The sequence below is a fragment of the Schistocerca piceifrons genome, chromosome 4 (assembly GCF_021461385.2).
Source record: "Schistocerca piceifrons isolate TAMUIC-IGC-003096 chromosome 4, iqSchPice1.1, whole genome shotgun sequence".
NCBI lineage: Eukaryota > Metazoa > Arthropoda > Insecta > Orthoptera > Acrididae > Schistocerca > Schistocerca piceifrons.
Genome location: NC_060141.1, coordinates 742,076,332 through 742,099,292, shown reverse-complemented (window position 1 = coordinate 742,099,292; position 22,961 = coordinate 742,076,332). Strand labels below are relative to the sequence as shown.

At 43.7% G+C, this 22,961-nt stretch overlaps 1 protein-coding gene across 1 annotated transcript in view; it reads left to right on the top strand.

Moving 5' to 3' along the window:
• LOC124795334 (heterogeneous nuclear ribonucleoprotein C-like) overlaps nt 1–22,961 on the top strand; it is a 449,230-nt gene that overhangs the window by 147,414 nt on the left and 278,855 nt on the right. Inside the window, exons 3-4 of the mRNA XM_047259316.1 lie at nt 8,692–8,799; nt 14,720–14,798. Of these exons, the coding sequence (XP_047115272.1) occupies nt 8,692–8,799; nt 14,720–14,798 (187 nt within the window). The remainder of the gene's footprint in view (nt 1–8,691; nt 8,800–14,719; nt 14,799–22,961) is intronic.

Genomic DNA, 22,961 nt, shown 5'->3' with positions numbered 1-22,961 from the left:
CTGTACATAATTTTGTTATGACAACAATCCCCTGACAATCATGATAATATACGTTCTTCCAGAACGTTATATATGCTTTCACAATGAATATCAAGTGTTTTAGCAAATTGGACAGTATGATACATATAAAGACACACATACAAGTCCCTAGGAAGCGGGCGGTGTTGCCCAACGAGTGCTTTGTCTCGTTAGCTGAAACTTGAATTTACGCGCGCGACGCCCCGATTGGCTAAATTCTATGCTAAATAACTCGAAAACGGAGCAGCGTATCGAATTTCTTTCTTAACATTTAAGTCTCATTAGAACCTGCCCTGTAACATCCCTACAACCATTTCACACATTTTCTGACCACCCTGTATATGCCGTAACTTAGCAAACGAGAAAGCGATGGTATGTTGATAGACACAATTAAAAAAAAATCAACATGCCATCGCTTTCTCGTTTGGTAAGTTAGTGCATCTTTGTTTTATGGTTTCAACCAGATACCGTTGTCCGCCTTTGAAGTTATCAGGTATACCAACAAGACTGAGAGGACAGCTGAGGAAGAGTTGCCCTTCCATCAGTAATGTGCTGTATTACACCCAGTACCGATGTCCTACGACGCCAGCGACAGCTTTCGAACGATAGTGGTCAGGCTCTTCTGCGGTGGCGCAGTGGTTAGACACTGGACTCGCATTCGGTAGGACGACGGTTAAATCCCGCGTCCGGCCATCCTGATTTAGGTTTTCCGTGATTTCCCTAAATCGCTCCAGGCAAATGCCGGGATGGTTCCTTTCAAAGGGCACGGCTGACTTCCTTCCCCGTCCTTCCCTAATCCGATGAGACCGATGACCTCGCTGTCTGGTCTCCTTCCCCAAACAACCAACCAACCAGGCTCTTCTGCGATTGATCGAATGACTATTGTGGCCATCTGCTGCTGGCCGCAGTCGTATATTCCCATCGAAGCTTTGATACAGTATTTGGAACATCCTTTCGTACTCTATGGGGATTATAACGCGCGCAACTGACTGTGGAGTTGCGCGTTCAATGAGAGATTGGGTGCTGGTATTCTGGAGATTCTCGACAGTTCATTCTCATTGTCTTCAATGATAAGTTTCTCTACATTACTTCTGTTGGCGGCTCAAACCTGTGTTTGGTCTCCATTTCCTCGCTTCTTTCATGGACCACTATTCCGTATCTTATGGGGTGTAATCACTACTCCCCTACCTCCGGAGATTCGGGCCCTCCCTGGAGGAAGGGTGTGTGTGTTGTTCTTAGCGTAAATTAGATTAAGTAGTGTGACACTCTAGGGACCGATGATTGGTCCCTTAGGAATTCACACACATTTCAACATTTGAACTACTACGCTCCTTGTATCAACATTCAAGCAGATCTCTGTAGCAGTCCACAGGCAGCCTCATAAAAGGGGCGTGACTAAGGCAGATTGGTCCCTTTATGGCGCAATAATGGGTGAATAACTATCATCGTTCCCCACCGAGACGCCCTCGCAAATGAGGTACATTATTTTTGGGAATCATCTCTCCGTAGCAGCATCGCTTTCTGTCCCACAGAAGAGGGTTATCGTTCGCACCAACAGACAGACAGTTCCCTGGTGGGACCAAGAATGAGAACTACGTTGCTTACAGACAGGCGGATGCAGCTATTAACCGCCTTCTCAAGGCTTGCTGAGAAGAACGCTGGAGTCAGTTTTGTGAATATCTCTCCACGAACATGCCCGTTGGGCTAATATGGGCATGGTTTCCCCTTGCAAACGGAAACTAGTGCCTCCCATGCTGTTGCAGACCTGCACAGATGAGAGTGCCGACTCTAAAGGGCTCTGAAGTACTCAAAGTACGCGTCACCTGGATACGACCATATCCATTATTCCATGATCTGCATTTTGTCGGATAACCCATAGACGTTATTATGAGGATCTCCAGTGACATTCGTAATAACGGGAACACTCCAACAGATTGGACGTCTCAAATACTGGTGTTCGTACTGAGACCTGGAAAGAATCCTGGTAGAGCGACGTCGTATCGCCCTATTGCCTTGTCGTCATGTATGTGCAAGACCTTTGAACGTCTTCTCAAGTTTTGTGTAGAATGGTATTGAAAACAAGGACTGGCCACCCCAGACAAAATATCACTTTCTTAAGGGCAGAAGTACTACTGACAGTATCAAATATCTTTCTGTGGGCATTGAAAAATGACAGTGTTATTATACGAGGGCTCATTAACAAATTGAAACTAGTAGATCTTCCAATATCGCCTTCACGGCCCATCAATGGTTGCTTGATTGTCGTGCCGTCTGTGTCTGTAACCTGGACAACTTGTTATACGGGCTTTGGTAGTGTCCCGTAGCCTTCCACAGGGTGAGGTAAGTGTCCCTTACTGTACACTCTTTATGTAACCGCACGTCTATTTTACCCCATCTACAAAGTTCTTTAGTACGCGACGACCTTTGTACTACACCCATTCGCCTTGCTTTTGAATGACAAAATTACGCCTTCACAACGCATGTTTCAAGCTGGCCAGATGAGAGTTAGGAAATGAAATTTTGTCGCGCGAAAAATCTGAAGTGGTGGTATTCAAGAGTAAACGACGCAATTACTTCTGATCTGGTCTTCAACTTGGACCGTACAAACTTCCTTTTCACTCACATGCCAAGCTACTTGGCATCTGACTGCGATCTGACGTGGACACGTCATGTTACGTACCTCGTAGACAAGGTGGAAAAGACTGCAAATATATTGCGGATGCTAGCCTGAATTTGGAAAGGAGATGAACGGGCAGTCCTCTTAACTATGTACATGATCTTGATCCGCTCTGTCTTCGATTACGGCTGCATCGTCTGTGGCAACGCGACGAGATCGACTTCGCGTAAACTTGAAAGTCCTCGACTGTAGGGTGCTTCGTCTTGCTCTTGGAACCATGAAATCAACAGCCACGAACGCACTGTTAGTGGAAGCGTCTGCAGCGCCGCTCACCATCGTTGGTAGATGTTGTCCGATAATTTTCCCTTCGGTCGATTTTCCATGTTTGATTGTGCCTTCCTCAAGACGGTGGCTCACGCAGGCACCTCGCAGGCGAAGGATGCAGCAAATTCCCTTACTAATTCGCATCTATGAGAAATGGCGACATCCACTAGCCCTACAAGACTCGAAACTCCTTTGCTTTCGCTATCCGTTTGGTACTTTCTTCACCTCAGCCGCGGTATCGTCATTAGCATTCGAAATCAGGACGGGGACGAACATTAATGACTACCTGGAGCGATTGCTTGCCCGACATTCGCCACAGTATGCTCGCATCTATACGGATGGCTGTAAGAATGAGCTGGGTGTGGGATACGCCTCCTTCAGCTCCTCTGGCGACATACCTTATCTTTGCACTTCCGCCTGAATCGTCTATCAACGCGGCGGAATTACAGACCATCAGGGCGTCTATTTATTATGGAATGCATACTTTCCGGTTCTTATTGATCCTCACGGACTCCCAAAGTGTGTTTCAGGAACTGCGTCATCCTGCGTTTGGTAAAGAGTCTAACAGATATCCCTTGGATGTCTTGGAGGGCATTATAGTCGAGCGGACAGTGGGCATTGACGTTACCTTACTTTCGATGAAAGGTCATCAAGGCTTTCTCCATAGTGAAACTGTTGACCGCCTGTCTAATAGGAGTGTTACCGTAGGAAAGTGCCGTCCAACACCTGTCCTTTATACGAATTTCAACTCCACGCTCGAGAAAGCTGCTTATCACAAGAATTATGGATGGAATGTACCCCAGCACTATAAGGGCGGCCACCTGGCGTCTATATTGCGGATATGTTTTCTCTCGGCCGTGGTCCCCCTCTCTCATTTGCCTGAGGGTGGAACAAGCGTGCTACCCCCCACACGTAAATCGGTCGAAAGTCATCGCTTCTGGACTCTGATCAGGACCTAATGACGATGACGGATCTGAACCGTGTCACATTATTGTGTACCAAGTACTCGGCCACACAAACAGTCATGTACAAAAGATTGCTTGCGAGGAGCTACACCCTCATGTACATCTACGTCTACGTAGTTACTCTGCTGTTCACAATAAAGTGCCTGGAAGAGGGTTCAATGAACCACCTTCATGCTGTCTCTCTACCGTTGCATTCTCGAACGGCACGTGGGAAAAACGAGCACTTAAATTTTTCAGTGCGAGCCCTGATTTCTCGTATTTTATCGTGATGACCATTTCTCCCTATGTAGGTGGGTGCCAACAGAATGTTTTCGCAATCGGAGGAGTAAACTGGTGATTGAAATTTCATAAGAAGATCCCGTCAAAACGAAAAACGCCTTTGTTTTAATGATTGCCTTTCCAATTCACTTATCATGTCTGTGACACTATCTCCCCTATTTCGCGATGATACAAAATGAGCTGCCTTTCTTTGTACTTTTTCGATGTCATCGTCAGCCCCACGTGATGCGGATCCCACACCGAACAGCAGCACTCCAGAATAGGGCGGACAAGCATAGTGTAAGCAGTCTCTTTGATAGACCTGTTGCACCTTCTAAGTGTTCTGCCAATGAATCGCAGTCTTTCGTTTGCTCTACGCACAATATTATCTGTGTGATCGTTCCAGTTTAGGTTATTTGTTATTGCAATACCTAAGTATTTAGTTGAATTTACAGCCCTCAGATTTGTGTGACTTACCGCGTAATCGAAATTTAGCGGATTTCTTTTAGTACTCATGTGAATAACTTCGCTCTTTTCTTTATTCAGGGTCAATTTCCACTTTTCGCACCATACAGATATCTTACCTAAATCATTTTACAACTAAGGACATCACACACATCCATGCCCGAGGCAGGATTCGAACCTGCGACCGTAGCAGTCCCGCGGTTCCGGACTGAAGCGCCTAGAACCGCACGGCCACCGCGGCCGGCTTGCAGTAAGAACTTTCTTTTGAAAACGACGCCGTTGCCCAGTTTTCATTTGTAAGTTTCTGTGTCTGTCATTCTCCTCTGGAACCTACCCAATTCAAAATCTGGGTCGTAATTTTTTTATTTATTTTTTTTATTTATATAACGAGCCTACCTTTGTACTTCACACTGTTAGCATAAGACCGACATTTTACTTTCATCTTTCTTTGACAAAAAATACGATCAAATTTTCGTCAAATTTCTTTGACAGAGATCTTTGACGTGGCGCTAGAAAGGAGTATTACACAGTCGTCATATTTTTCGTCATATTTCAAGATCACGGACGACAACTTGGTTATTATGCGCTGCAGTTGCTAGTACCACAATTGCATTGTTTGTGTGTTTGGAAAAAATGCAGCCTAAAAAAGGAAACATACTTGGATAAAGTATTTGGATTACATCGAGGTAATAAAAGCATTCACCAAAATTTGTTACGAGAGCTGCAAGTGGAGGAAGTCAAGTCTTCTCATATTACAAAACAGAATACTCTCTTGAGAAATGCTATATGTGCGGGAAGACAGGCAAACAGTGACACTGCAATTTCTTGATACATAAAACAGCTACTCTAGTTGACGACACAGCACTCTAATATCACGTTGCACGTTAACCAAAATAATCCCATGTGAAGCGATTTATAAAGCACCTAAGAGAGAATGTGTGAAGGTAGATAATTGTTTAGTACCCTATATCGGCAATAAGAACTATTTTTAATTTTGAATAATATAATTTATGGATTAGTGTCCCAACAACTACAAAATTAATTAAAAGTGCAAAACAGATGAAGCGCTTTTAACTTGTGGCATCCAGAGTTCAAAAATAGATAAAGTAGGATGGAAAGCTAAGAAAGAATTTTTGATTTTAGAGTTTGATCACATCCTTTATCCCAGCTTGCTGAAAAGCTGCCTGAATGTTTCCAGATGGCTATAGCTGGATGGATGTAGGTGTGTTTGTGAACATGAAGTCGCCTGCAGCATATTTCAGCTGCCCATCAACACACAATTAATAGCATGCATTGTGCCTCTTGTTCACCCCTCACCCTGTTCGAAGCAAGTTTATTAAAAGAAAAAACCAGTCGAAGGTACCAACCAACTTTGAAGCCATGTTTGCAAACACAATTCAGGGACGTTAAATAGCTGTAGCGACGCCAGCACTCGAAGTGGTTACATTTCACATTGCAGTGAACAGAAGACGAACGACTTTTATGATGAAATTTGCTGCGAGACCCTGTACTTGATCATATTTATTTGACGATCGGCGAGATTTGACAAAGTTCCCCACTACACCATCAAATTTATTTGACATAAAAGTTTGATGTATCAGCTTTGACGAGAAAATATGGTAGTGTAATAGCGGCCGAACTCGAACTTTTTTTATTGCCCTATTATGGACATTGCAGTCATGTTAATATGGCACTTTTGTAACTGTTGTTGGCTGTACGGTCTTTGCTGCCCAAAGCCCAGAAAAAAAATATGTTGTACTCATCAGGATATGACTGAAAACATAGGTCTGTATTATCACCAAATATTTTTGGGATCTGATAATATATCCTATCTATATGTGTAAGACAGGAAGTGAAATTACGTCATCTGATAAGAAGTCAGTCGCACAGCTCATACACAACGCTAAACGGCAGAGTTAAGCCTTTAACTGTTTTGGCTTCTTTGATGCAAATACCGTTAATGATGGGTGTGTGCCGGTACTACATCGTCAACAATGTTAAAAAATAAAACGACGCTCTGTTGAGCAGCTTATCTTGGGATGTACCGGGTGATCAAAAAGTCAGTATAAATTTGAAAACTTAATAAACCACAGAATAATCAGATAGAGAGGTAAAAATTGACACACATGCTTGGAATGACATGGGATTTTATTAAAACCAAAAACAAAACAGAGTTCACAAAATGTCTGACAGATGGCGCTGGATAGCAAAACGTCAGTGACTGCGCATGACAATCGTGTATAAAAGGAGCTGTAATGAGAGAGAGAGAGAGAATCAGATGCGCCAGCAGTTGCAGCATTTTGACGTTACCTGAAAAGGCGCTTTTAGTGAAGCTGTATTATCAGAATGGGGAATGTGCTAGTTCAGCGTTACGATCCTATCGTTATAGGAAGGGGATTCTAACGGGTCCGTTGACAAATGCAGCTGTGGCGAGAACGATTTCGAAGTTCGAAGCCACGGGTTGTTTAGGCGATGGACCCCCGTAGTGGCCAACCGAGCACCAGGCGTAATGCTGCTGAGACAGTTCCGGAAGAAATGGAGACTGCAGCGGGTTCGTCTATGCACGGGGAAGTCAGCGCTCGTGCAGTCGCACGTCGTACCGGCATTCCATACTCTACTGTTTGGTTGGCACTTAGGCGTACCCTCCGATGCTATCCGTACAAAATCCATCGGCATCATGAACTGTTACCTGGCGATTCAGTGAAGCGGAGGGCATTTGCGTTTTGGGGGTTTCAAAAGATGGCGGAAGATGACGATTGGTTGAGTAACGTGTTGTGGACCGCCGAAGCTCAATTCACGCTCCGAGGGTCTGTCAACGCCCACAACTGCAGAATTTGGGCTACCGAAAATCCTAGAACTGTCGTGGAAACTCCATTGCACGACGAGAAAGTCACTGTATGTGTTAGATTTACCACATCTGCCGTTATCGGGCCTTTTTTCTTCGAGGAAATGCGTGATTCTGGTTTTGTAACTGCTACCGTGACGGGTGAGAGGTACGCCGATATGTTACAGAATCGCATCATCCCCAGCCTGGCTGATAAACACCTGCTGGAACGTTTATGCAGGATGGCGCTCCACCCCATATTGCTAGACGCGTGAAAGATCTCTTGCGCGCGTCGTTTGGTGATGATTGTGTGCTCAGCCGCCACTTTCGTCATGCTTGGCCTCTCAGGGCCCCAGACCTCAGTCCGCGCGATTATTGGCTTTGGGGTTACCTGAGGTTGCAACTGTATCGTGATCGACCGACATCTCTAGGGATGCTGAAAGACAACATCCGACTCAATGCCTCACCATAACTCCGGACATGATTTACAGTGCTGTTCACAACATTATTCCTCGACTACAGCTATTGTTGAGGAATGATGGTGGACATATTGAGCATTTCCTGTAAAGAACAAAAAAAAAAAAAAAATGGCTCTGAGCACTATGGAGCTTAACATCTGAGGTCATCATTTCCCTAGAACTTAGACTATTTCAGCCTAACTAACCTACGGACATCACACACATCCATGCCCGAGGCAGGATTCGAACCTGCGACCGTAGCGGTCGCGCGGTTCCAGACTGAAGCGCCTAGAACCTCTCGGCCACACCGGCCGGCCCTGTAAAGAACATCATTTTTGCTTTGTCTTACTTTGTTATGCTAATTATTGCTATTCTGATCAGATGAAACGCCATCTGTCGGAGATTTTTTGAACTTTTGTATTTTTTTGGTTCTAATAAAATCCCATGTCACTCCAAGCATGTGTGTCAATTTGTTCCTCTCTGTCTACGTTATTCCGTGATTTACTCAGTTTTCAAATTTATACTGACTTTTTGATCACCCGGTATATTTTTTTAACCATGATTGGATTTACAAAATTTGCAAACTGCAGAGTAACACATGTACAGGGTATTATTTCACTGTTGAAATTTTGATTCTGGCTTTTTGCAATATACGTATCTCGCTTTACGCAACAGTGTTAACTGCACGAATAAATTGTTTGTGTGTGATTAGTGTCGACGATATTGTCTCAGCGAACGTGATTGGCGTCTGCCGTGTTGCAGGCATCTCAATGCACAAAGGCTACGCGTTCGTGCAGTTCACGAACCCCTTCGACGCCCGCAGCGCCTGTCTGGGGGAGGACGCGCGCACCGTGCTGGGCCAAGTTCTCGGTGAGTGCTTCCCACTTGTTCTAGGCGCTAGTTCGTCCGCCGTCACGGTGAGCCGAGCCCTCAAACACACGACGGTCAAGGAGGTAAGTAGCTGCTCAACTGCCGACCTTCTCGGTCGTGAAAAATGTTACGAGATTCTTTTTTGTAACTCTTTGACATGATGCATGTCAGAATAGTAGGCAGCATTTGATCCAGTTTTATGTACTGATTACAAGCGAATTACGTCTGCAGCCGCCGGGCACGCTGAGATTTTTTTGTTAAGATTTGGCAATATCTGAAAATGTAACATAAGAAGTTACCTGCATTCATGCAGATGTCAGTATGCGTATTCCAACTGGTAATCTGCTACATGCGCGAAATGTTGGTAGCCACTACTGCTTTGCGAGGGACATTGTGTACGAAATTGCCTTTTCAGTGGACCGTTCTACAAGCACAGTTATTTCAGCCGAAGTAATTTCACTCTGGCTTATATGGCTTTATTTATTACGAACCGGCCCATTGCATCTAACCGATATCGGGATTTAAAAAGACGAATTCCTAGGATGTCCGACATGGGTCACAACATCTCTAGTATTATGCAGAGTGTTTACCAAACGATACATCAGGTTTTCACGTATCAACAGAGCAGAGATATCGTCGATGTGAAATAGGAAGATCAGAACTAATGACTTTATCGATCGTTGCGCTTTTTTTGTTGCCAGCACAGATACTTATATATCCGCGTTCCTGCATTAACTGAACATTGAATCAAACAGGATGCCTGTTCCAGAACTGTAGTTCCTTACACTTCGACTCTCACCCGTCCAATAATTTGCGTCTAAACTATCTTCAACGCTTTGTACGGATGATGCTTCAGATTCTAGCACCTTTTGATCATGGTTTCCTATTTCACACGCTTAGTTTTTTCTTTCTGGATCTTTTATGCTAGAAAATTCTTCATTTATAACTAGTCAGATTGTTCCTCGAAGCGATGTAGGACCAGAACAAAGCAAATTCATCGCGTAGTAATTCAGCATTAATAATACATACGTCATAGTTTGGGCACATGCATTGTAGCCGGAAGTTCGTGTAATTTCACCTCTGTTGTACGTTACGTTTAAATGTAAAATACATTTCAGTTCCGTGTAGGAGCAGTACCGAAATCCTACGAAAGGCGTCACAATAAATGTTGTCGAACAAAGTAGATCCATCACCTCATTATAATACGCCACTGCGAGCGCAAATACAAACAGAATTTTTCCATGCTTGTTTTGAAGAAGAAATAACCAAGTCATTGGCCATGCAAAGTGGTTGAATAAAAATGAAAAGAGAAGAGAATTCGCGTACTTAAACTATCATTGAGCTAATGCTGTTATTATGGACGAGCTAGCCATATTGACTGTTGTCGACATTTAGCATGATTCGTGGCTTACTTACTTGGGGTTCTTCTGCATCATATAATCCTCGTTTTCACTTGGAAATTAATTTTGTAACGTACATTGTCTCATACAAGAAGTATGAAGTAATTGTATTCGATGTGATCTGTAGTTTCATTTGCTTTACTAACCACTCGTAAACTGAAGTAACAGTGGAACTTGCCTGTGTATCAGCCTTCAGTGCCTTTTATAACAGTGGTCTTCATTATTTCCGAGTTTAACAAATGTAGAAGGCAACGAGTAAATGAGGAACTTTTAAACCACAATTTTCTCTGTATACATCAGATTTCTTCTAAAAAGTTAGAGGTAAATGCGGTAGTAAGAAGGAAAGTGTAAATATTTCATGCGACACGGGAATTTCTGCACTCGCTTTAAACTATAACAACATGGAAGCCGTTTTTCATCAGTGAATTAGTAACGTGGGGAAAATACATTAGTTCCATTACTTCTGATTATTTTCCACTGGAAATTTATGTTCATTTTAAATGGGATATATTTCCATATTATATTCAAGAACTTCCCGAAGGTTGGAGATAATTTCCAAGCTCTATTTTATTTACTTGTTTATTTATTGTTACTGTTGCTGCTTGAAATGAATAGACATTTGCCACATCAAATATAATGACGTGCTGTAAGGGGTCAGACACATGACTGTAACACTGACCGAATCGTCTGACAAGGCACTGACAATAAAACACAAAAGCATCGCAGCTTTCTACAAAATCCGGAAATTCGTGTTATTATTGCGAGACTGAAATAATTTATACAGGATGAACGCAAAAGAACTTCACATTTTCAAAAATTCGTGCAAAGGAAACGATACAATTTACTAGCTTCAAACCTTATCTGTTAATCAGAGTACCTCGTTTTACAGGTGTCAGAGACTCAGGTTACACGGCACACGTTGTGACCATATTCGAACTCTCACCAAACCTTGTGCGATAGACTGGTGGTGGTGGTGATGGACTCGACCGCTGTTGCGAGTCGCAGTGGTGGGCGTGTGGAGGGGGAGGGACGCCGCACACTTGGCCTTTGACATAACTCCATAAAAAAATCACAAAGGGGTTAAGTCTGATGATGGTGGTGGCCATGTGCACCTCACCTCTTTGTCAGAATTTTGCACAGTCGAGCCATCATCATGTGTTTGTGTCTTGCGTTACAGACAAATCGGTGGGACAAGGTGCGCCATCTTGTTCCTAGATGAATCTGTTGGAGTTTTCTTGCAGCTGGGACAAAAGCCTCAAAGAAAGCGTGTCGACGGACCAAATCCTGCAATGGTTTTCTACTTGACAAAGCAGCAGCGGCAAATCTCACTCAACACTGCACAGAACACATTGACCTTTGGCGAATCTCGTTGACGTTCGATGGATAAAATGGGAATTCTCTATTCCCCAAAAACGACCATTGTGCCCGTTAACTTTCCCGTCGGTGTGAAGTTTTGCCTCGTCCTTAACAACATTTCTGTACAGGAGGCACATCGTGCAGCATAATGGCCTGGAATGAGTGCCTAGACTAATACATACCTTTTCATGTGAAAAGAATTATGTGTGGGATCTGAAGCTAACGACTTTCTCGACATATTAATTTCAGTGAACATTCGCTGGAATGGTGTTGCAACGCGATTAGCATTTTGCTCCGACATAAGTGGCCGACCACGACTTCTGCCTTTGGAAATGCAGCCCTTCCGTTCAAATTTTTTGTGGCAGGCATAAATAAAGACCCTGCTGGGTGGCTCCGTGAAAGTGTACGCGAAATACATGTTGAGCAGTATCAGGTTCCGTGTCTCAGTAGTAACAGGACCCTTATAAGATCTCTTCATCGCCCGTCCGTCCCACTGTTAAGACTCCTTTTTCTCAGGAACGGATACTGAATTCAGTAAAAAGTGTGGCCATACATGTCACATATTTTGACACTCACCAACCCACTTATCAAAACCTACAGGGTACTTCCCATTGACCTAAAATCGTGAAATATGGCAAGAAGAAAGGGAAAAAGTCCGATAACTAATTTTAAAGAAGTTTAAATAACTGGTGTTGCTAATTAGCACATCATATTAACATCACTCCAGAATTACTAAAGTAAATGAAAAATTACTTTAGCAAGAGTGAAATTGCACAAAAAATTTAACTGGAAACTTTAAAATATTCTCAATAGTCTCGGAATTTGCAGGACTCATACTTGCCACTATCGGTATCGATAACAGACAAAAATCGTAGAGATTTTCGATTTCCGGGATGGATGAACCGTCTATAGATATAATTAAATTTGTACAGATCTCTCATCCCCTTGTCCTATTTGCCGTTGGCCAATTTTAGTTCAAATGGTTCAAATGGCTCTGAGCACTATGGGACTCGACTGCTGAGGTCATTAGTCCCCTAGAACCTAGAACTAGTTAAACCTAACTAACCTAAGGACATCACAAACATCCATGCCCGAGGCAGGATTCGAACCTGCGACCGTAGCGGACTTGCGGTTCCAGACTGCAGCGCCTTTAACCGCACGGCCACTTCGGCCGGCCAATTTTATTAACTGAAGGACTTTCTGTTGTGATACAGTTGCCTCTGTCTATACTAGCAGTATCTGGCGGCAGCAGGCTACAGCAAGGAGATTGCGGCCATAAGTTAAGGTTTGAAGTGGATACGTTGTATCTTTTCGTTTGTACGAATTTTTTGAAAGAATCTATGTTAATAATGGAAGTAGTGTGGTTTATTCACAGAATAAATATTATCATGTCATAATTGCGCTTTGCTGTTGCATAAGACGCAGTAGCTTTTCCTGAGTGTTCAGGCCCTATCAAATAATTGTAGATCTCTTCGTCCCACAAACTTTCACTTTCTGTTTTGCCTTCTTCACGCTAATATGAAGCTGAAAGCACTAGGCAGTACAATGGGAACTTTTTGTAAACACTCTTGTTCCTATCGAAGAATTAACTAGCACACTTTATCTTGGTGCACTTACACATTTTGTCGGTTTTTATCATTTGAGTGATTTTTCAGCTAGTGCTGTATGTTTCTAGGTGTAGCGACATCACGCTAAAATGCTGCAAGAGTGATCGTTATAGCTGGCCGTACTGTGTAATGCATCGTTGATGACCACGATGTCGGGCGTCCTAAACAGACAACAAGACGTAACGCACACGCGCTAGCTTGCGGTACTGGGAGGTTAGCAAACACCCGGATCGCGGGCGCGCAGCGAATTAACGACTACGAACTGGTACAATGGCAAGCCTCAGTGTGGTTGTTAGGGTTTCCAAAGCTCTTGTAGGCAAATAGCCTCTAAATTACGCTTCAGAAAATACGATATGCAAACTGTTAAAATACTGTAACATAGAACACAAAGTTCATAGATTCACTTACGGACTTCCCCCCTTAGGGTTACCTGATGTGGCGCTTGAAAAGGCATCCGGCCACAAAGTTAAATAATAAAATAAAATTCACCAAATCCTGACGAAGTGACCCACGTCTTAGACAGGATGGACGCTAGGGAAAAGAAGGAAGAATGAATTAGACTTGCCTCTTACACCGTTATATACCTGCTGCAGTAGTATTGTTAGCACAGAACTTCCGTCTTAGCGCATATGAGTTTTCAATGGCTACAGTATCGGTTGATTTGACGTACTCTATGTGATGTGCCTGTGCTTTCAGCTTCGTCGTTGCTTCGTCGCAGACTGAAGGTAGGTGCAGATAGCGCTCCTGCCGGGACAGAGTAAAAGCAACAGAGGGGCAAACCCTGCGGAGGCACCTACTAATGTCACACGATTGTAACGATCGCAGCGGGGAGCCGTCATTTGGTTCCCAAATTAAGACAATTCGCCGACGTCTTCACAAATCCGATAATCTGAAGGCCGGGCGGCGGGCGTGTTGACGCAGCGCAAGAAGCCCCGGCCCGCAGTTCGCTTCTTGTCCTTGAACCGGCTTCAGCGGCAGATCTCTTCATTTGCATAGCAGCGGGCCCGTCTGCATCACAATCTCTGTTTGACTTCCATCTAGCGGGCGATAAGCGCCCCGTGTTAGCCGTGCGAAGCGGCTCGCCACGCAAGCTGCGTTCAGCGTTCCTGTTGAGAAGACGCGGAAATATTGCCCGGCGTTTTTCTTAACTCGATTGTAAACCAGGGAAACACGCACTTGCGTCGGAGATAGAACTATCGATTTTAGAACTTTTGACGAATTCCAGAATTTTTCGGCAACCTTATACCCGCTCCGTTGAATGGAGACGTACAGAAGACATTTTCGTTTTTGACTTTTGAGCTCTTAATTTAACACAAAACTGTAGTTTTTAACAACATGTGCATAATTTTTAAGAAATATTTTTGTATTTTATTTTTACATGGTGCTACCGCTGCAGCAGAGGAAGACAACCGTTAACTTACAAAGTGTTTTTTTTCTAAACTTAACAGTGGAATGTGCAGTTTTTATTTTGTATTTTGAAGAAGCTGGTTTTGTATTTGAGTCCACCTTAAAATGCAGATTTTTTGGCTGACATGTAACTGTCAGTGTTTTTTACAGATGTAAACATGGTTGCAGAGCCTAAAGCCCATCAGACTGGTAGGAAAAGGCAAAATATGGCAAAAACTGGAAATGACTGGTGAGTTTTTTTACAAAATATAAGTAAACTAATTTACTTGTAATTTTTTAAATAGATAGAAATATGTTCGGATGTTTCATTACATGAAGTTAGATTTTTGACGATGTGAAATTCTTCACGCATGAAGTTGGCTATTTAATTTGTTAGTAGCACTAACACTAATCACAGACTGCAGTTTCTTCTTAGTTGTTACTCGTGGAAAGAAAAATTTTCGGTAAGAAAGTTACTGGTTTCGTGTAATTTGGGTTCTGTGCGAACATTATTTGAATTTCTAGTGTACACGTATCGTCTGTCAACCTAAAAATTTCGATTCTTTCTGTTTGAGCAAAAATTTGTCGTTTAGGTAATTCCACTCACTCTTGTCTAGAAGAAGTATTGTCGGGAGGGACCGACATTTTAATGAAAAATTAAATCCACGGAATGCGTGACGTGTCTTGTTTGGAAACTACGTAAACGAAAGTTTTCGGTGAGACTCAGGTTCAATGAGCTTCCAGTTTCTGAGATACTGTAACGCAGTTTATGTCAGTTTAATTGGTCTGCTGTATATTATCCTCTACTGACAAGTACGGACACCAGCTGATTAGGTGATGTTAACCCCTAGTTCATTACAGGACCAACTTTCACAATCATAATAAGAGAAAGAAAACTGGCGTTTTACGGATCGGAGCGTGGAATGTCAGATCCCTTAATCGGGCAGGTAGGTTAGAAAATTTAAAAAGGGAAATGGATAGGTTAAAGTTAGATATAGTGGGAATTAGTGAAGTTAGCTGGCAGGAGGAACAAGACTTTTGGTCTGGTGATTACAGGGTTATAAATACAAAATCAAATAGGGGTAATGCAGGAGTAGGTTTAATAATGAATAAAAAAATAGGAGTGCGGGTTAGCTACTACAAACAGCTTAGTGAGCGCATTATTGTGCCAAGATAGACACAAAGCCCATGCCTACTACAGTAGTACAAGTTTATATGCCAACTAGCTCTGCAGATGATGAAGAAATAGATGAAATGTATGACGAGATAAAAGAAATTATTCAGGTAGTGTAGGGAGACGAAAATTTAATAGTCATGGGTGACTGGAATTCGTCAGTAGGAAAAGGGAGAGAAGGAAACATAGTAGGTGAATATGGATTGGGGGGAAGAAATGAAAGAGGAAGCCGCCTTGTAGAATTTTGCACAGAGCATAACTTAATCATAACTAACACTTGGTTCAAGAATTATAAAAGAAGGTTGTATACCTGGAAGAATCCTGGAGATACTAAAAGGTATCAGATAGATTATATAATGGTAAGACAGAGATTTAGGAACCAGGTTTTAAATTGTAAGACATTTCCAGGGGCAGATGTGGATTCTGACCACAATCTATTGGTTATGAACTGCAGATTGAAACTGAAGAAACTGCAAAAAGGTGGGAATTTAAGGAGATGGGGCCTGGATAAACTGAAAGAACCAGAGATTGTAGAGAGTTTCAGGGAGAGCATAAGGGAACAATTGACAGGAATGGGGGAAAGAAATACAGTAGAAGAAGAATGGGTAGCTCTGAGGGATGAAGTAGTGAAGGCAGCAGACGATCAAGCAGGTAAAAAGATGAGGGCTAATAGAAATCCTTGGTTAACAGAAGAAATATTGAATTTAATTGATGAAAGGAGAAAATATAAAAATGCAGTAAATGAAGCAGGCAAAAAGGAATACAAACGTCTCAAAAATGAGATCGACAGGAAGTGCAAAATGGCTAAGCAGGGATGGCTAGAGGACAAATGTAAGGATGTAGAGGCTTGTCTCACTAGGGGTAAGGTAGATATTGCCTACAGGAAAATTAAAGAGACCTTTGGAAAGAAGAGAACCACTTGTATGAATATCAAGAGCTCAGATGGCAACCCATTCTAAGCAAAGAAGTTAAGGCAGAAAGGTGGAAGGAGTATATAGAGGGTTTATACAAGGGCAATGTACTTGAGGACAATATTATGGAAATGGAAGAGGATGTAGATGAAGACGAAATAGGAGATAAGATACTGCGTGAAGAGTTTGACAGAGCACTGAAAGGCCTGAGTCGAAACAAGGCCCCGGGAGTAGACAACATTCCATTAGAACTACTGATGGCCTTGGGAGAGCCAGTCATGACAAAACTCTACCATCTGGTGAGCAAGATGTATGAGACGGGCGAAATACCCTCAGACTTCAAGAAGAATATAACAATTCCAATCCCAAAGAAAGCAGGTGTTGACAGATGTGAAAATTACCGAACTATCAGTTTAATAAGTCACAGCTGCAAAATACTAACGCGAATTCTTTACAGACGAATGGAAAAACCGGTAGAAGCGGACCTCGGGGAAGATCAGTTTGGATTCCGTAGAAATGTTGGAACACGTGAGGCAATACTAACCTTACGACTTATCTTAGAAGAAAGATTAAGAAAAGGCAAACCTACGTTTCTAGCATTTGTAGACTTAGAGAAAGCTTTTGACAATGTTAACTGGAATACTCTCTTTCAAATTCTGAAGGTGGCAGGGGTAAAATACAGGGAGCGAAAGGCTATTTACAATTTGTACAGAAACCAGATGGCAGTTATGAGTCGAGGGGCATGAAAGGGAAGCAGTGTTTGGGAAAGGAGTGAGACAGGGTTGTAGCCTCTCCCCGATGTTATTCAATCTGTATGTTGAGCAAGCAGTAAAGGAAACAAAAGAAAAATTCGGAGTAGGTATTAAAATTCATGGAGAAGAAGTAAAAACTTTGAGGTTCGCCGATGACATTGTAATTCTGTCAGAGACAGCAAAGGACTTGGAAGAGCTGTTGAACGGAATGGACAGTGTCTTGAAAGGAGGATATAAGATGAACATCAACAAAAGCAAAACGAGGATAATGGAATGTAGTCAGATTAAATCGGGTGATGCTGAGGGAATTAGATTAGGAAATGAGACACTTAAAGTAGTAAAGGAGTTTTGCTATTTAGGGAGTAAAATAACTGAGGATGGTCGAAGTAGAGAGGATATAAAATGTAGACTGGCAATGGCAAGGAAATCGTTTCTGAAGAAGAGAAATTTGTTAACATCGAGTATAGATTTAAGTGTCAGGAAGTCGTTTCTGAAAGTATTTGTATGGAGTGTAGCGATGTATGGAAGTGAAACATGGACGATAACTAGTTTGGACAAGAAGAGAATAGAAGCTTTCGAAATGTGGTGCTACAGAAGAATGCTGAAGATAAGGTGGGTAGATCACGTAACTAATGAGGAGGTATTGAATAGGATTGGGGAGAAGAGAAGTCTGTGGCACAACTTGATTAGAAGAAGCGATCGGTTGGTAGGACATGTTTTCAGGCATCAAGGAATCACCAATTTGGTATTGGAGGGCAGCGGGGAGGGTAAAATTCGTAGAGGGAGACCAAGAGATTAATACACTAAGCAGATTCAGAAGGATGTAGGTTGCAGTAAGTACTGGGAGATGAAGAAGCTTGCACAGGACAGAGCAGCATGGAGAGCTGCATCAAACCAGTCTCAGGACTGAAGACCACAACAACAACAACAATAAGAATAAAAGTATAGAACGTCAACTGTATTCTCCTTTGGCGCTTGGTAGATCATGGTAATACGAAGGCATGGTGAAAACATAGACAACTCAGTCTTTTTATGTGGAAACTCGTAAAGCTTTTTAAATTAAACAAAATTAATTAACATTCAATATCCTTATTCTTCATGTCACCGTATTTATTTCTTAACATAGTCATCTTGGCGACGAACGCATGTCTCCCAATGAGAGACCAGATGGCAGATAACATCACTGTAGATACATGCCTGACTTTGTTGAGGGAATCAGAACGTCACCTTCACTTGCACCCTTTCATCACTATCAATCTAAGGGAACCCCTCGAAGTTGTCCTTTAAGTTTTGGAAACAGATGAAAATCGTGTGGTGGATGATCGATGACAATGAACCCACGGCGTCGGATTGTTACAGGTGTCGCAGCGCTCGTGTGAGGTCTACCATATGATGATGAAGTACACGGTGCTTCATTTGTGGACGAACTACTCGAATTCGTGTCTTGTTTTTTGCCGCTGCGGATATAAGATCGATTGCAGCACGCTGTTTCTCACGCACTGACATACACTCCTGGAAATGGAAAAAAGAACACATTGACACCGGTGTGTCAGACCCACCATACTTGCTCCGGACACTGCGAGAGGGCTGTACAAGCAACGATCACACGCACGGCACAGCGGACACACCAGGAACCGCGGTGTTGGCCGTCGAATGGCGCTAGCTGCGCAGCATTTGTGCACCGCCGCCGTCAGTGTCAGCCAGTTTGCCGTGGCATACGGAGCTCCATCGCAGTCTTTAACACTGGTAGCATGCCGCGACAGCGTGGACGTGAACCGTATGTGCAGTTGACGGACTTTGAGCGAGGGCGTATAGTGGGCATGCGGGAGGCCGGGTGGACGTACCGCCGAATTGCTCAACACGTGGGGCGTGAGGTCTCCACAGTACATCGATGTTGTCGCCAGTGGTCGGCGGAAGGTGCACGTGCCCGTCGACCTGGGACCGGACCGCAGCGACGCACGGATGCACGCCAAGACCGTAGGATCCTACGCAGTGCCGTAGGGGACCGCACCGCCACTTCCCAGCAAATTAGGGACACTGTTGCTCCTGGGGTATCGGCGAGGACCATTCGCAACCATCTCCATGAAGCTGGGCTACGGTCCCGCACACCGTTAGGCCGTCTTCCGCTCACGCCCCAACATCGTGCAGCCCGCCTCCAGTGGTGTCGCGACAGGCGTGAATGGAGGGACGAATGGAGACGTGTCGTCTTCAGCGATGAGAGTCGCTTCTGCCTTGGTGCCAATGATGGTCGTATGCGTGTTTGGCGCCGTGCAGGTGAGCGCCACAATCAGGACTGCATACGACCGAGGCACACAGGGCCAACACCCGGCATCATGGTGTGGGGAGCGATCTCCTACACTGGCCGTACACCACTGGTGATCGTCGAGGGGACACTGAATAGTGCACGGTACATCCAAACCGTCATCGAACCCATCGTTCTACCACTCCTAGACCGGCAAGGGAACTTGCTGTTCCAACAGGACAATGCACGTCCGCATGTATCCCGTGCCACCCAACGTGCTCTAGAAGGTGGAAGTCAACTACCCTGGCCAGCAATATCTCCGGATCTGTCCCCCATTGAGCATGTTTGGGACTGGATGAAGCGTCGTCTCACGCGGTCTGCACGTCCAGCACGAACGCTGGTCCAACTGAGGCGCCAGGTGGAAATGGCATGGCAAGCCGTTCCACAGGACTAAATCCAGCATCTCTACGATCGTCTCCATGGGAGAATAGCAGCCTGCATTGCTGCGAAAGGTGTATATACACTGTACTAGTGCCGACATTGTGCATACTCTGTTGCCTGTGTCTATGTGCCTGTGGTTCTGTCAGTGTGATCATGTGATGTATCTGACCCCAGGAATGTGTCAATAAAGTTTCCCCTTCCTGGGACAATGAATTCACGGTGTTCTTATTTCAATTTCCAGGAGTGTAGTTACCGCTATGATACGCTACAGTTCTAGCGACAGAGGGTTGCAACTTGCGTCAACGAAACTTGACATGTAATATCTCAAGCGATATTGAGAACAAAATTTAAAAAATTTGTTCGCGTCACTTTTCAGTACGCCCTAGTAATTAGGAAAAAGGAGCATGTCCTTGACGTACATCGACAAGAAAATAATTCTTGTGTTCGTAATTTATTTTCCCAGATGTCATGAGTCCATCTGATCCAGAAGTACGTCGTCTCGGAAACAGTCGCAAATGCAGATTAAGAATCGTCATTATGAACAAGGTACTCAGGAATAAAGAGCATGTGGGTAACAGATTTTAACTAATATCTCTAAACTACTCCACTGGACTTGTATATACAATAAAAGACATATTTCAGAAAAAGTCGGTTTATATTTTAAGGCTGATTGCCGTCTGTTTCATTACTGCAGGAAGCTTGCTGAACATATTGTTGAACCTTGACGTTTGGTTTTGGACTGTAGGTATATGGGATGGAAATGAGATATACTGTCTCTCTGCTCTCATCAGACACATACCTTTCCTAATGTTCTGTTCCCTGTAGCGTGGAGACATCAGCCTTCATTATCTACAGCAGAGGATTCTTTTTCCTGGATAGCTGACTTAATGAAGAGGATAGGGTAAAACTACAGACCTGCGAACGCAAAGACAGGTGCAACGAGACCAAGTCTGCCGTATTGACATCGATAAAATCATAATGCTGGTTGCTCGCGGTGCAGATACCGTATTTGAATCGTAATCACGGCTGTAGATGCCACGATAGTTGTAACGCGAATGCATCCAGAGTGAAGGTGATCGAATCTGCACACGGTCGCTTCCAGACTGATGGAAGCCGATATGTGAAATACAATGGCGGTTAGTATCGCATTGCTACTAATCATGTAGTGAAGCCAGCCAAGAATTGCAGTGAAAAGGGCCTGCCGTGCTGTCGATCTGCCTGCTGTGGTATGGCACATTATACATTAGAGTCACAGAATATTATATACTATATCTGCAATCCGTTTTTCAAAATTAGCGGATGTTCGGCCTTCGCCCGGAACTAGAGATGCGATTTCTTGACTAATCTGTTCTTGGATTCCACGCTAGCAGCAGCCAGTCTCTTTGAGGTGCTAGCTCATTCAGTAATAAGTTCTGCTTGTCAGCATTTTCCGAACGTCACGTTGTTATCTATCCACAACTCGTCGAAGTTGAACACCTCACGGGCAACTTGCCTGATTTTTTCATCTGTACCTGGAGAATGGAGCCGGCCGGGGTGGCCGAGCGGTTCTAGGCGCTACAGTCTGGAACCGCGCGACCGCTACGGTCGCAGGTTCGAATCCTGCCTTGGGCATGGTTGTGTGTAATGTCCTTAGGTTAGTTAGGTTTGAGTAGTTCTAAGTTCTAGGGGACTGATGACCTCAGAAGTTAAGTCCCATAGTGCTCAGAGCCATTTGGAAAATGGAACGAAGAGTGAATGTCAGGACATTCCACCAATGTAGTTAGTTCGTTATGCACTCGACGTTAAACCAAACCCATTGATTTCAATACATCTGCGAGGGATGTGCGTCCCCATCTCCATCCAGTCCTCTCTCGCAAGACTGGCAAAAGCTTCCGCGAGGTGGACACAATCTGACGTTATAAAACTCCTTAAGAGTGTTTAGAATATAATGACCAATGAAGTCGCTTGTTTCGTACATGACATCGCCGCGCCTCATCCTCAGTTGAAGAAAGTATATTTATCAGCTAGTTGGACTTCACTGAAAGTATGTCAAAAGTAAAGATTTAACAGAACTATACGCTCACTGCAGTTTGGCGCTTTGCACGGGAATGGTGCGAGTGAAGGAATAGGAGGCGGCTGCACATTCATTCTCACACAACTACGCGATGCACCAACTACGGTGCGCCTACAGTAATCCTTCACATAGGCCATTTTGCTAGGTTTAGGAATAATATAATACATATTACTGGAAAATGAAAAATGCATCTGTAAGCAACTGCGAATAAGCACTCATTTCGAATTACTGACAAACAGGGGTAAATAATGGAAATTTGGAAGTATAACAATATAACGAGTAGTTGCCTTTTCTTTCCAGCGGTACTAGGCGAGATTTGGAAAACCTCCTCAGCCGTGTAAAACTGGAAACGTACTTTCCTGCGTACTTACACAGTAGCTCGTAACTGAGACTGCGTAAGTGAATGTACTAGGCCCTTCTTCTCCTTTTCTGCGTCGAAGTACTTTAATATATTCTCCATGATTTTACTTTCACCGCTGCGAATTACATGTTTCTTTTCCTCTTAGAAATCAGCAGTGAACCAGAAGAACGCCGTGATGGTCCAGGGACGGCCTGTTGACCCATTTTATAACGTAAAGGCACGCGAACAAAACACAACACGACAGCAACGCATCACACAGCAGTAAACAGTGGTGCAGTACTACTGTAGCTACTTTAGAAAATTCTTTAAAGTGAACCTTCCTCCCAATCTACACCATGCCGACGTCCGCAAGTTTAAACTTCAAGAAGTTCTTTCCACAGGTTAGTGGAAACAGTGTCTTGCATGAAACTTCCTGGTAGTGTAAAACTGTGTGCCAGATCAGGTTCCCAAGTTCGACTCTGGGACCGGCACACAGTTTT